At 41.2% G+C, this 12,870-nt stretch overlaps 1 protein-coding gene across 1 annotated transcript; it reads right to left on the bottom strand.

Annotated features, from left to right (window-relative positions):
* Positions 1-1,138: 1,138 nt before the first annotated feature.
* Positions 1,139-12,693, bottom strand: slc24a2 (solute carrier family 24 member 2). Its single transcript, XM_061084375.1, has 9 exons — positions 11,776-12,693; positions 4,302-4,337; positions 4,103-4,214; positions 3,733-3,816; positions 2,921-3,000; positions 2,574-2,702; positions 2,279-2,368; positions 1,506-1,672; positions 1,139-1,388 (listed from the first exon to the last, which is right to left on the bottom strand). Exons 1-9 carry the CDS (start codon positions 12,691-12,693, stop codon positions 1,139-1,141), a joined length of 1,866 nt encoding a protein of 621 aa, XP_060940358.1.
* Between the last annotated feature and the right edge of the window lie 177 nt (positions 12,694-12,870).

The following is a 12,870-nucleotide window of genomic DNA, read 5'->3' as shown; positions in this document are numbered from 1 at the left end:
GATCCAAACATCACAAAAAGCCGGTGATACCTGTTGATATTGAACACTCCTTTTATAAATACATACATTCAAAAAGAAAAAAGTAAAATACAACAGAGAACACTAATCTTTACTCCACCATTTGTTATCCCGACTGCACCCCATTACTGACTGGGATGCATATGTGGCAATGAGCGCTTTCCCCCCCCAATAGTGGCATTTCCATGCACCAAAATGGTCCAGTTTTAGTCCCGATAATGAAGTACTCTCTCGCTCTAAAGTGGTGCATGTAAAGGCAGACAGAAAAAAGACAGATCTGAAAAAGTCACACTTACAAGCTTATGAATATGAAACCCCAAATGAGATAGTTTGGATATAAATATTGAGCATGATAAAACCTTAGCCCGTTTAGTCCATGTGTACACTATAATGTAACTACTTAGTATTTAATGTGCTATTATACATCTGGATGAAATGTAAATAAAGTAAAAATGTCTGCCACTGATGCCCTGGAATGCAAAACACTCAAACCAGCAACACTGATATTTCTCTTCTGATGACATTTCAAACCCGTATACATATGGTGGACAGGACACGGTTAAATATAAAGGTCTGTTCAGCAGCTTTCACATTTCCCCAGTTTGACACATGGGATCTTTCCAAAGCTCCACAAACAAACAAAAACCACCAGTTTATATGCTCACCATGGCTGCTAGCATGAGTGGTGGATGCACTTCTTACACTGCCACACAGTCCTTTGGTTTAAAAAATAAATAAAAAGTATATATATATATATATCTTATGCTCTTTGATTACAATGTCCATCCTGGGTGTTGTTCGAATCACTCGTCACTGAGGGCAGGCTCTCCTCTCGGGTGGCAGACGTCCGTTCACCAAGGACTGGCTCCTCTGCCACTCCTGGAAGGCTGTGATGCAGTCCTGAAACACTGGAAACAACCTGTGCGTGTTTACGTGTTTGCTTCATGTGTGTGTGCAGGTACAGCTTGACACTGAGCGTGTGGATGCCAATGTGTGGGTGTGTGTGTATCCAGTCTTCTACTGTGTGTATATATGTGAGACTGACAGGAGTTTCAGTCAATGTTGGTGCACATGAGCATATTTCGGTTTCATTTCAGCTTTCTGAGACTCGGCCGCTCACTCAGACGGTGACAGGACAGGTGATGATCTTGTCCTCCAGCATGACACTGACGATGAGGAACACGAAGTAGAGCACGAACATTGAAAGGCCCAGGATCTTGCTCATTTTCCACTTGCAAGACGCGATGGAGATGATGACGAAGAGGAGCATGATGAAGAGGAGGACGATGGCGCAGAACAAGCCGTTGCTGCTCACCTGTACCGGCTTGAAGTCGTTGATGATGTTGTAGACGAGCCAGGGGAATGGCAGGCTGGAGGGAGGATGAAGCACGAACAGAGGAGAGTTATTTCAGGTTAAGGGGATGCTCTCGTTTATTAATGGATATTAAACTTAATACACAGCTATTGAAGTTGATGTTTTCCCTTACCCCACAGTGATGTCAAAGATGTTGGAGCCCACAGAGCTGGACACGGCCATGTCCCCGAGGCCTTTTCTCGCCACAATTACACTGGTGATCAGGTCGGGGATTGAAGTGCCGGCTGCTAATATGGTCAGACCCATGATCTCCTCTGTGATCCAGAATGTTTCTCCAACCTGAAGGCAAACATGCATCGCTTCATGTTGCAGCCACACAGTTTGGAAACTTAATGAAGTCAGAAAGCCGCTTTTAAGGTATAACTATCTCTGCTACACCTGTAATGAGTGCTGAGATGTAGCTAAGCACTATAACACCATGCAAGATCACAGATGCAGAGTTTGAGGGGAAAGCATAATCACAAGTAGCTGGTAGAAACTAAAAGATTGGTTACTCTTTAATGGTACGGTTTGCATTTTCTTCTACCAAAGAGTCATTATAACATGGATTGCAAATGACCAAGAAAATATTTCCAGAAACTTCCCCAGTGACCTTGCCCACATAACCCCCTCTTAGGCCCGCGCTGTTAAAATAGAGTGTTACAGGTTGATCTGGCTGTGGATCAAGGCAGATTAGTCGGGATTAGCTGTCATGGTCACACATTCAACACCCTGACTGCTGCACCCTGATAAGCAGAGCAGCTTCAGAAACAGAGCGGTAGAGCTGAATGCACAAGAGGTCATGTTAATTTGAAAAACAACGACAGTGATTCAATGAAAAGTTAATGGTGAAGTGCGGATTTCACAGATATCTTTGGAATTGTGTTGCTTGTGTGTGTGTCGTACCTGGTGAGCCCACCACACCATCAGGTAGGAGAAGAAAGCAATCCAAGAAATGGAGCCGATGAAAGTGACGGGGAAGAACCTTGCTGAGCTCTGAAAAAAAAAAGAGATAATTATCCTACACATGTAAAGCAGTACGTTGCTTCACTGTGTGTTTAAATAATAACACATAGCTCCATGTGTGTTTGTGTCATAGGGTTGTGTGTGTGTGTGTGTGTGTGTGTGTGTGTGTGTGTGTGTGTGTGTGTGTGTGTGTGTGTGTGTGTGTGTGTGTGTGTGTGTGTGTGTGGGTTGTCACCTCTCTCCTGACGTCGGGCAGTGTGATCCACAGTGGTAGGACAATGGGCAGGATAATTAGGTAAGTGAGTCTTTTCCTGTTGGTGTCAGGCCAGGCCAGACTCAGAGGCTGGTCTTCATCTTCCTCTTCCTCACCCTGAAGAAGAGTTGTATACATTATACTGTGCATATCCAGAGATAGACATTTTAAGTGATGTTAAAGCTATGGCTGTGTACAATGACGTCGGCGGGTACAGGATATATTGTGGTGTTTTTGTTGTGTAGTTGGTTGACGCTCTATAAAAAATAAACGATTTAAAATGGTGGTAAACCTGAACTTGTAAAAACGCAGACAGAAAAAGAGCCCACCTCTTCCCCTCCTGCGACACCGTTCATGGGTGGCGTCACCTCCACTGCCACGTTCGAACTGTTGGGGATGTTTTTATCAGCTTTGGGAAAGGAAAAGAAGACAGTTTAAGTGACTCTCATGAGAACCGTGTCACGTTGAAATAAAAAGTAGTCGTCTGACATAATAGAGAGAAAAGATGAATCTCATTACACATTGCACTTCTTGATGGTTGTGCCTGGGGCAGGACTCCTATGTTGGGAAACACAATGTTTGTGTTATTATCCCAATCCATCGTCACACGTGTAACATCACATGGAAGCCATTTTATGCCTCCTGAAAACTTATTCAGTGCCATATTGACAAATGCCTGGTAAAAAACTCAGATCCTTGGATATTGCTGATAAATCAAAGAAATAAACAAATTGCCCAAACAATAAAAATAACTCCTATCTGACACCACAGAAACTCCCAGCTTTAGCAGTCGCTCACTTTTGATTGTCAAATACCATCTGCTTTCATGATTTATAAAAAATATCACAGTGTATTTATATAGTAATGACAGAGGAAGCTAAGTGAAAACTTCAGTGAGCATCTATGACATCTGGGAAATTGAGTAAAGCAAATAAAGAAATGAATACTGGTGTATCTTCAGCTTTGTCTCATGCTTTTATGATTTAATGACTTGTTATTCTGCAAACCCCTCAATTACACTGGGATTCCAATAGCCACAGTTCTTAAGGCTCTTATTGATTTGATAATTGATTTGTCACTGGATTTATAAGTTGATTATTTCATGAGACAAATGGGTCTACAAGTCGTCACTGAGACCCACCTATACCGTTGGCATTGATAGCGTCATCTTTACACTTCTGCTTCGCCATTTTGTGAAGAATCGACGCTTTCTCTTTGAAACGTCCTGAAACAGAGGAAATGGTACAGTTCGTAGTCCAGTCTACCTCACTGAGATATATTAATTTACTCCCCTTGGTGTGTAGGAACCCAACCATTAACCACAAATTAAGCTTTAGTTAAGCAGATAGAGTTGAAACTTGTTGTGTTGTCTCATTCTAAATGGATGCCTTTAATGATTACATGCTGCACACAGTGTGACAGAGTTTTACATCAAATCTTGTATGGTGGTCTTTGTGTAGGTTATTTGGATTTAGTGTAGTTGTTGTGCGTTGAGTTTTTCTTACCCATACCTTCATCGCTCAGGGGGTCCAGGGTGTGGATCATGAGCTGGAAGATACTGTTTCTCATCAGTGAGTTGTGTAGAGAAGCACAGCTGCCCTCCCTCTGCAGCCGGGGCTTTGCCTGTAGGAGCACAAACACCAAATCAAATATGAGCTATGTACTTATTCCATACCTGGTGATAAATTCACACACACAAGACAAACTCACCATCAGCTTGTTCTCATCATCTACTGGTGCAATCTCCTAAAGGGAAAAACAGAAGAAGGAAACATAACACCTTGTATAAACAGTATAAGTTATCTTACACAGTAATGTACAAAACAAGGAGTCGACACAGTAATGCCAACACATGACCTATACACATCCAATACTTTGCAACAAATGACCTGTTCTGACTCTGTCTCCAGTTTTTGTTGCTGTTGATTGCCCCACTACAATGTCAGGGTGAGAAAGAGAATACGTGAAATAATTAGTGGATACAGAAACAAAAAAGTTCCAGAACATAACAATATTGACATGAAAATGTGTAATCACTTGATGTAAACACACATGAGCCACCAAAGCAGTGATGCAGAGTTTAAAGGATTACTTCCAATGATTAATAATCAAGGAAATATGTTTGCTATTCACTCACTTTAGTGATGGTCAATCTTATCAACAGAAACTTCAAACCAGGAAGAACAGAGACAGAATATAGGGCCTGATGCTGAGAAATGTATAATTGTACAGCCCTGTCACTATTTTCATGTTATCTATTTGTATGTGTAATTTTCCCTCAATGATGTGTTTTTTATGCTGAGAGCACAGAATGGCAAAGACATTGTAGAAAATACAACATGAGCCTTTTCCGACCCACCATATCATTCTAAAAAGTCTAGACAACATCTTTAACAACTGATTCAAAATGTTCCTAATTCTCTTCTACCAAGAATATACTAATTTACTTAGCCAAATCAGAGCCATCCTACACACACACGCACACACACATTCTTGGACTTATATCTCAATGAGAATACTCCAGCCCCTTACACTAAACTTAACCATCACAGTCCTGACCCTAACCCTTACCCCAACCCTTACCCTATCCCTTAACCTATCCCTAACCTAAACCAAATTCTAACCCTAACCCTAAAACCAAAACACACAACTGAGTCAAACAGAGATTGAAATGTGAGTGTGTGTGTGAAAACACAGATGTGGTGATGTCAGCGGTGGGGGAGGTTTAGGAATCAGGGATGAGGAGAGGTTCAAGAGAACAGATAAGAACATGAAGTTTTGTGTATTGTGTTTTGGTAAATTTACTCAAAAAGATTTAAATAATTTTTAATGTATTGATTGATGAGGTTTGCTCAAAACGTCACAGTTACATCAATGGGGATTTTATGTATATGTTTTAAACTATATATAATTTACTAGTGCTTGTACAATAGTATACAATATATAAACTCAGTGAGAGTGAAAACTCTTACATTTGTGTTTCTAAAAAAGAGTGAAAAAACTCAGCAAAGAACCAACAAACTGATTGGATGTAGAACAGATCACTGTGTACATAAAAAATATAAAGTGAATGACAGAAATGTAGCCAAGCATCAAAAAGTTTGAAACATCATGTAAATCTCTAGATTGACAGGTATTTGAATAATCAAACCCAAGGTATTGGCTAAGTTAAGCATAAAAGAATGTCATAGACCATAATAACACAGCCCTGCGATGATGTGGTTGAACCAGATATTAACAACTTACATTTTATAACAGATTCTAATATAATCGTGCCAAACCTATAGAGTTATCTTACAAAAACAATTACATCACAGCTGCTCACAGCCTTCTCCACTTCCCTAGTTCATATCACCGAGCGCCAGCATCCTACAGAGACACCTGAAAGCCAAGTTGAAGCACAAACACCTCTGTGCTGTAGGTGGGTAACCAGCAGCCGAGAGCTAGAGGGTTTTGTTGTTGACACAATTTCATGATGGAGGCCTGAGTGTTGCAGGAGATAATCACATTAGTCTGCTTCTGATAAGACAGCTGCTGCTGTTATGGCATACAAGGCCGTCACCTGTTACATGTCTTTCCAGTTCAAACATGTTTGCGTGGGTTTCTGCAGCAGTTGCTTGAAGACCCCCGGGCTGCAGATTACTGAAGGGGATCTTCATGGTTGAAGTTGACAGACTCATCAAATGGAGGATTTAACAGGGGAAAATAATTTCAAAGAAGTTGGACTACCAATCTGCATACAAAGTTGATTTCCTTTCCCCTCTTATATTAAAAAAAATGATTTTCTAGAAAGAAAACATGTTGATGAGAAAGAAACAGAGGCAGTGGATTCTGTGTCTGTTTGGTCCGTGTGATTGTTGAGCAGCCTGGCTTCTACTGTAATAACAGGGGGCAGCTTAGCATTAGCTCATGTTGTCTTAACACTCAAATGGCTCCTGACAAAAGAGAAGAAGAAAGAAGAAAAGAAGTAGCTGGGACTCAAACCTGCAATTAATGATTCCATTATTAAATGCAGCTCTCATTCCCCCTCCTCAGGGTTCTGACCCACCAATAACCATCGCCGAAAAATTGTGAATCGTCACGGATACTATTTGTTTTTTTCATTCAACCAGGTTCCAACAACAGAATCAAAAAAACACAGAACTAATAAGTAACTGCTGAAGCAGCAGAAACATGAAAACAACGGTTACAGAACGAGATAATCTGCAGTTGACCTTGTTCTGAACATTAGGTAGTTTACAGCAATCTCTATTAAGTAAGAAATAATCATATAGAGGGAAGATTGGATTATCCAAATGTCTATACATGTGTTTACAATCTGCATCTATCATGAAGCCACATGCTTGCGTTCATAGTTCAAAGTTTGATCCTTTTTTTTCAGTATTTTAAGACAATAAAAAAGTTCAGCTCCAAAACAAATAATATTGCCTTCATTATTTTTCAATGGCTGAACTGTAAGGAATTGTAAAACAAAAGTGGATGAGGAGTTTCTTTGTGTCACCAGAGAACTTAACTTTCAAAAGCTATCTTTGTTGAACAACAGGAACAAATGTGGGTAGTTTTCATTTTTAACTGCTGCAAATTATGAAGGAAATTAGTTTTCTTACATTTAAAACGTTCTCTTTGGCGTTAATGTGGATTTAATGCATGCAAGCTAAAACACACTCAAGCTATCAAAATCTGTTTAGGCAAGTAAATGATTTATAACTGAAATATTAAACTATTTCCTGTTATAACACTGCTGTTTGAGGTTTGAAGATGATCAGAAGAAAGCTGTAAAAAGCTGACATGGAGGCAGCAGCTCTACACAGTTATAATCATCACCGCTGTCAACAGAGAAGCAACAATCAGATCGCCTGCACAAAATTCAAACACATGCACGCTCTCTCTCTCTCTCTCTCTCTCTCTCTCTCTCTCTCTCTCTCTCTCTCTCTCTCTCTCTCTCTCTCTCTCTCTCTCTCTCTCTCTCTCTCTCTCTCTCTCTCTCTCTCTCTCTCTCTCTCTCTCTCTCTCTCTCTCTCTCTCTCTCTCTCTCTCTCTCTCTCTCTCTGCCTTTTTGCAGCGTCCACCTTACTGTCAGAGCTGTGGGACTTAGCAAGGATTAATCCGCAGAGATCACCGCTTTTAGACCGGTTATTTTCCAGCCTGCGTGTGAAGTCCTGCAGCAACTTTCACAGGTCACTGCGAACTATCACACTCATCTTTTGAGTTTTCACACAAACTATTTCTCATCCTAACTCAATTTTCCTTAACAAATTCCACTGCAATTAATAAGGAATCCTCAATATTAGAGATACTGTAGGTGGTCAGGCGTGACATGAATAGGTGACAGACAGTGTGGGAAAGAAATCGTTTGCTTCCTTTGCACAGATTGCTGTTGTTATCCTCATGAGATTTTGATAAAGTTCACTATGATATGAAAACACACAATCCACAGTTGTGTTGTTGAACTGCTGCAGGTGCAAAATCAGTCATTTAACTTTTGTGTTAGAATAGAATCAAGTGAACAAACAAAAGTGTCCTATCAATTAATAAAAGGTGGTTTTATCACTTCAGCTGAAATTTGTTGAATAAATGCATCAAACTGTCAGAGTACGGCTGAACATCCTCAAAACTATATTTACCAACCACCTAAACCAGACCATTCCTCCTTTTCTCTGTAGTCACTAATGTCCGGACTGTCACACTGCAACATTACATGCATTGTGATCCGTGCAGGGTAGAAATTGATGATTGCAACAAGAATATGAACATTTTGTTTGCAGAGGAGCACAGCCTCGGTGCGCTCGGCTGTGTGTTGCTTTCGTCACAGCAGGTAAGCAGTTGATAAGGGGATCAGAGAGGATTGGCGTCTTTAGTGCCATCACCAAGCAAACCAGCAGATCTTCTGTCTACCCTCTCTTACAGAGACACTATATGTGCAACATACTGTACAAAAATGTGCAAAAAAACTCCTGGAACATCCCTAAATCATGCACAAAAGCCCCATTACGGTCAAGACTGCAGGCTGACATTGGAGGATCCAACCACTCCTTCCCTGTGATCTGCTGATTCCTGCTCCCCTAAGGAGCATCTGACTATAATTAGCGACTCTAATGGGATTGGAGGGCATTAACCTGGGGGATTATTGAGGAGCTACCAACACATGAGGGCAAGGGAGTTGGACATCAAGTGCCGGACGACTGAAATGGAAAAGCTGCCCTTGTTGAGGTGAAGCAGCCATGGAGACCAGCTGATTCCAAAAGGTCACAAATGTCAAACAGAGCTCCTAATACTAATAGAGGGTTGATCAGCACATAAATAAGAGAAATGCGACAACTTAAAAAGTTAATATGATGCACTTGAGGTCTGGAAAAAATCAAACTTGTTGTTATTATCAATAAATCATCATAAATGATTGGATTGCAATAAATAAAACACGTTAAATATGATTTTCATCTACCTGATGATAATGGAAGAAAGTGGGTAGAACTAAATTATCTAACAATCTATTATTAGGGAAAAATGTAAAAGGGGATATATATATATACAGTATGTTTGTTATACATAAGTGACTGTGATGCAGAAGCATAATAACTAATAACTCTAAAGCTCTAAATAAGTCATGCTTTCTTTTTCTTGTTTAAAATGATCTAAACAGTTAAAGGGAGGAACGATAATGCAGATACAGGGCCTGATCTCCATGGATTCATCTGAAAACAGGACTTCTACTGGTCTGAATCAATACAGTAAAACTTACTTCATCATTATGTGATTCTACAAAGTGCTTTCAACCCCTATTGTATCATAACACTTTATTCTGTCTCACTTCTTTAGCCTTGTAATTATCTAATGTTATGTTAATATCAATGTGGAAAACAAAAGTAGCACTGCACTGCATACGCCCCCCCGGCCAACTGGTGATGGGTGACGCATGTCTAAGCTATGGGCAAACTGCTCTAGAATCAGCCTACGGTACAGTTTTTGTCACCTGAGAGCCGTACGAGATTTTAACATCAGAGAGCAACAGGTCTGACTCCAACTGCACACACAAGACAGAACATACAACAGACGGAGAGACAAAACGTGAGTTCAACCATGTGCATCACAACATCAGTCCCCCAGCCCCGGTTCTAAATGCAGCCACAAGCTAATCTCAAAATTATAGCTTCCCGTCATCTTCCCCCTGCAGACGTGAAGTGATTGGTTTGGTGATTGCGAAGTGATTGGCATGTTCTAAGTGTGTCCTCATCAGGTCAATATGCTCTCAGTGTGAGACATGCTGTGCAGGAGCCGAAGAAAAAGAACAAACAGCAAATTATGGATGTTTTGGATTATTAAACTCAAAATAGTTCAATTTGTCTGTTTCCTGGGCACAGAGGCTCTTTGGATATGTGTGCATTGATCTGACGTGGAGGACTCAACCCGTAGAGCTGCAGTCTTCCTCCACAGTCAGAGGACCCTTTACCCGATGTCACCACAAAGACAAGGGCAGCGAAAGAAAGGAAGAAGGGAGCTGCTGACGAGAGATGCTATATGTTTTTTTTTAATCTATTTGACAAATTTCACAATTTCTTTGCTTGTATCTTTGCTTTTAGTTTGCATGAGATAGAATCCATCTCAACTCTCTGCACGAAAACAATGTTTTCAGGATTATCAACTTAATGTCAGCATTCACTTTGGCCAGAAAACAATAACTGCATCTGTCAAAATAATGGTTCAATAAATATCTCAATGTACCACTGTGATTATAATACGGAAAAAAGATAAAAGACTTGATCCCATAATGTTTTTTTTTTAAAACACAAACGCAATGACATCAATGTATTTTTTACGTGGAATAGACCACTAAGCAATTTAAATTATCCTGTTGAGAAATCATTTATAGATTGCTATTGATATTTTAATGTAAGTATTTAACACCATATTTCATGCCATTTGGCAGGAACATATAATCTGTACAGTAAATGTCTGTTAAATGTTTTTCAGTGTAGAAAAATATTAATATTCTCTTGTAGGATCTTATAATCGTAAGATAAGAATGTAACTAAATGTAGTTGTACTCTCTCAGAGCAGATATAGCTCTTTATAACATGTTTGGTAATAAGTGTAAACATATAGAAACACAAGCATCGTGTTAATTTAGACACTTTTATAAGGAATAGACACATCAAATTTATTCTAATGAGAAATAACTTTTCATATTAATCCTGTTGAAGTAATTTCAGTGACCCTCTCCGTTACATCAGTCCTATTCTGAGAGACTTTGCTGGACTTACTCAGCATGAAGACACTGCAGTCTGGCTCTGCGTCTGGCACTACATGAGCTGCACAGGTGGCAGGTTAAGACAAATCTTTATATCCTTGCAGAGGGGAACTCAGGAGGGTTTGGCTTCCTGACAGAGGTCTGTCTGTTCGGCAGCTTCTGCTTTAACACCCTCCCTGCCCCAGTGAAACACCCTCTCACATTCACAGAACAGGAGCACTGCTATTCTCAGGATCATTAGCCGGGACGGGTTTTCCCTGTGATCTTTCTTATTGCTTTTCCTCAAATCAGTTATCAACAGATTTCCAGATTTCAGCCCAGAGGCACTGACAAAATACAGCAACGTGTTTCCTTCCAAAAAACATAATTGTCAGAACAGTTATGGTTTATGGTCAAGTAAAGAAAGAAAAGGAACAGGATCTTTTATATTATGACCTTAGTCGGATATTTTTACCTTTTTTTCACTGATATACTACAGGTGTATTTATAGACTTTCAAACCTCTTGATGGTTGTTACTGGTGAGTCTGATTAGTCAGTGAATAGTGGTTTAAATGTATAGATGGATGGATAGATGGAGGTTTCTAATGCTAGCAAGATGGATGAAAGATGATAACAGTGGGGTAGATACATCAAAAGATGGATAGATTGAGGGAAGGATGGATAGATGTCAGCTGATGCATGGATGGATGGGTGATGGATGGATGATGAATGGATGGATGGATGTCAGATGAGGGATGGATTAGTGATGGATGGATGATGGATGAATGATGAATGAATGGATGGATGGATAGACGGATTTCAGATGAGTGATGGATGAATGATGAATGGATGATGGACGGATGATAAATGGATGGATGGATGGATTTCAGATGATGTATGGATGAGTGATGTATGGATGAGTGATGGATGGATGGATGGATGTAATGGATGAGGCTCACCTTGGGTGGACTCTCCAGCTCATCCACCTGGTTGCTGCCCAGCAAGCCCTTGATGAACATTTCTACTTTGCGATTGAACTTCATGAATGTCACATAGCAGGTGTAGCACATCAGCAGGCTGATACTTTCCCCCATCACAATTTGATTATCCAGAAAGAAATAGATGAGCATGAGCAGGCCAATGATATAGAAGGAGACGTCTCTGAACAGAGGCCACCAGGTGAGGTTCAACACCTCTTTGGAGAACAGGGCGCACATCCCGATCACAAACAGGATGTTGAATACAGCAGAGCCCACGATGGTGCCGATACCTACATTACTGTGGGAGACAAAGACTCCAATGATAGAGGTGAAGAGTTCTGGGGCTGAGCCGCCTGCAGCCATGAAGGTGGCTCCTGCAACATCATCAGAGATCTCCAGCTGCTCTGTGATGACAGTTAGTGCAGGTACAAAAAACTCATCGCAGACGATGGCTAAGGCTATGAACATGTAGAGCATACCAAACATATGAAACACCACAAAGCCCTGACGTCTGTCCTCCACGGTGAAGTAGTCCGTTGGGTAGTCTCCGTGATTCATCTCTATCTCAGATGATCGCATGGCCACCGGTGTGTCGTCTGCCGCTGCTGAGAGGTTGTTGTATTGCAGAAGAGTTCTGTGGGGCCCTGCTGCCTCTGCTGAGCCCTCTGCATCTGGGCCCAGCTCTTTGGCCACCATCGTGGCCAGCGAAAAGGCACTCCATGAACCCACTATGCAGACCACCACCAGGCTGGCGGCGAAGCCAAAGATCCGTCCAGGCCGCAGCTTTCTCCTGACGCTCTGGTAATGTTTCCTTCTGCAGCTGCTGCGAGGCCCCAGAAGAGGAGAGCTGGAGGAATCCTTCCTGTCTTGACTTCTTATGGGTAGCGTGAAATCCATGGCGTTTGGCGCAAATCGTCAGGCAGAGTCGAAGTGTCTGGAGTCGCCCCAAAGCTGGGTTGGTGGTGCTGGTGGCTATGAGGGTGGGGGTTTAACAGGCCACGGCGGTTCACCGGTTTGTTTGCATGCTGCTCCCCGGTCTAAATGCAATGGAAGCGCCACACTCTGATTCCTGGA

This window comes from Limanda limanda, chromosome 2, assembly GCF_963576545.1.
Source record: "Limanda limanda chromosome 2, fLimLim1.1, whole genome shotgun sequence".
Classification (NCBI taxonomy): domain Eukaryota; kingdom Metazoa; phylum Chordata; class Actinopteri; order Pleuronectiformes; family Pleuronectidae; genus Limanda; species Limanda limanda.
Note: the sequence above shows the minus strand (reverse complement) of the source record. Positions and strands in the feature narration are given on the sequence as shown.

Coding starts and splice junctions, on each gene's coding strand:
- slc24a2 (XM_061084375.1), bottom strand. CDS start 12,693: ATGGATTTCACGCTACCCATAAGAAGTCAAGACAGGAAGGATTCCTCC. Junction 4,215..4,301: donor ATGATGAGAACAAGCTGATG/GTGAGTTTGTCT, acceptor GTGCTCCTACAG/GCAAAGCCCCGGCTGCAGAG. Junction 1,673..2,278: donor TGGTGTGGTGGGCTCACCAG/GTACGACACACA, acceptor GTTTGCCTTCAG/GTTGGAGAAACATTCTGGAT.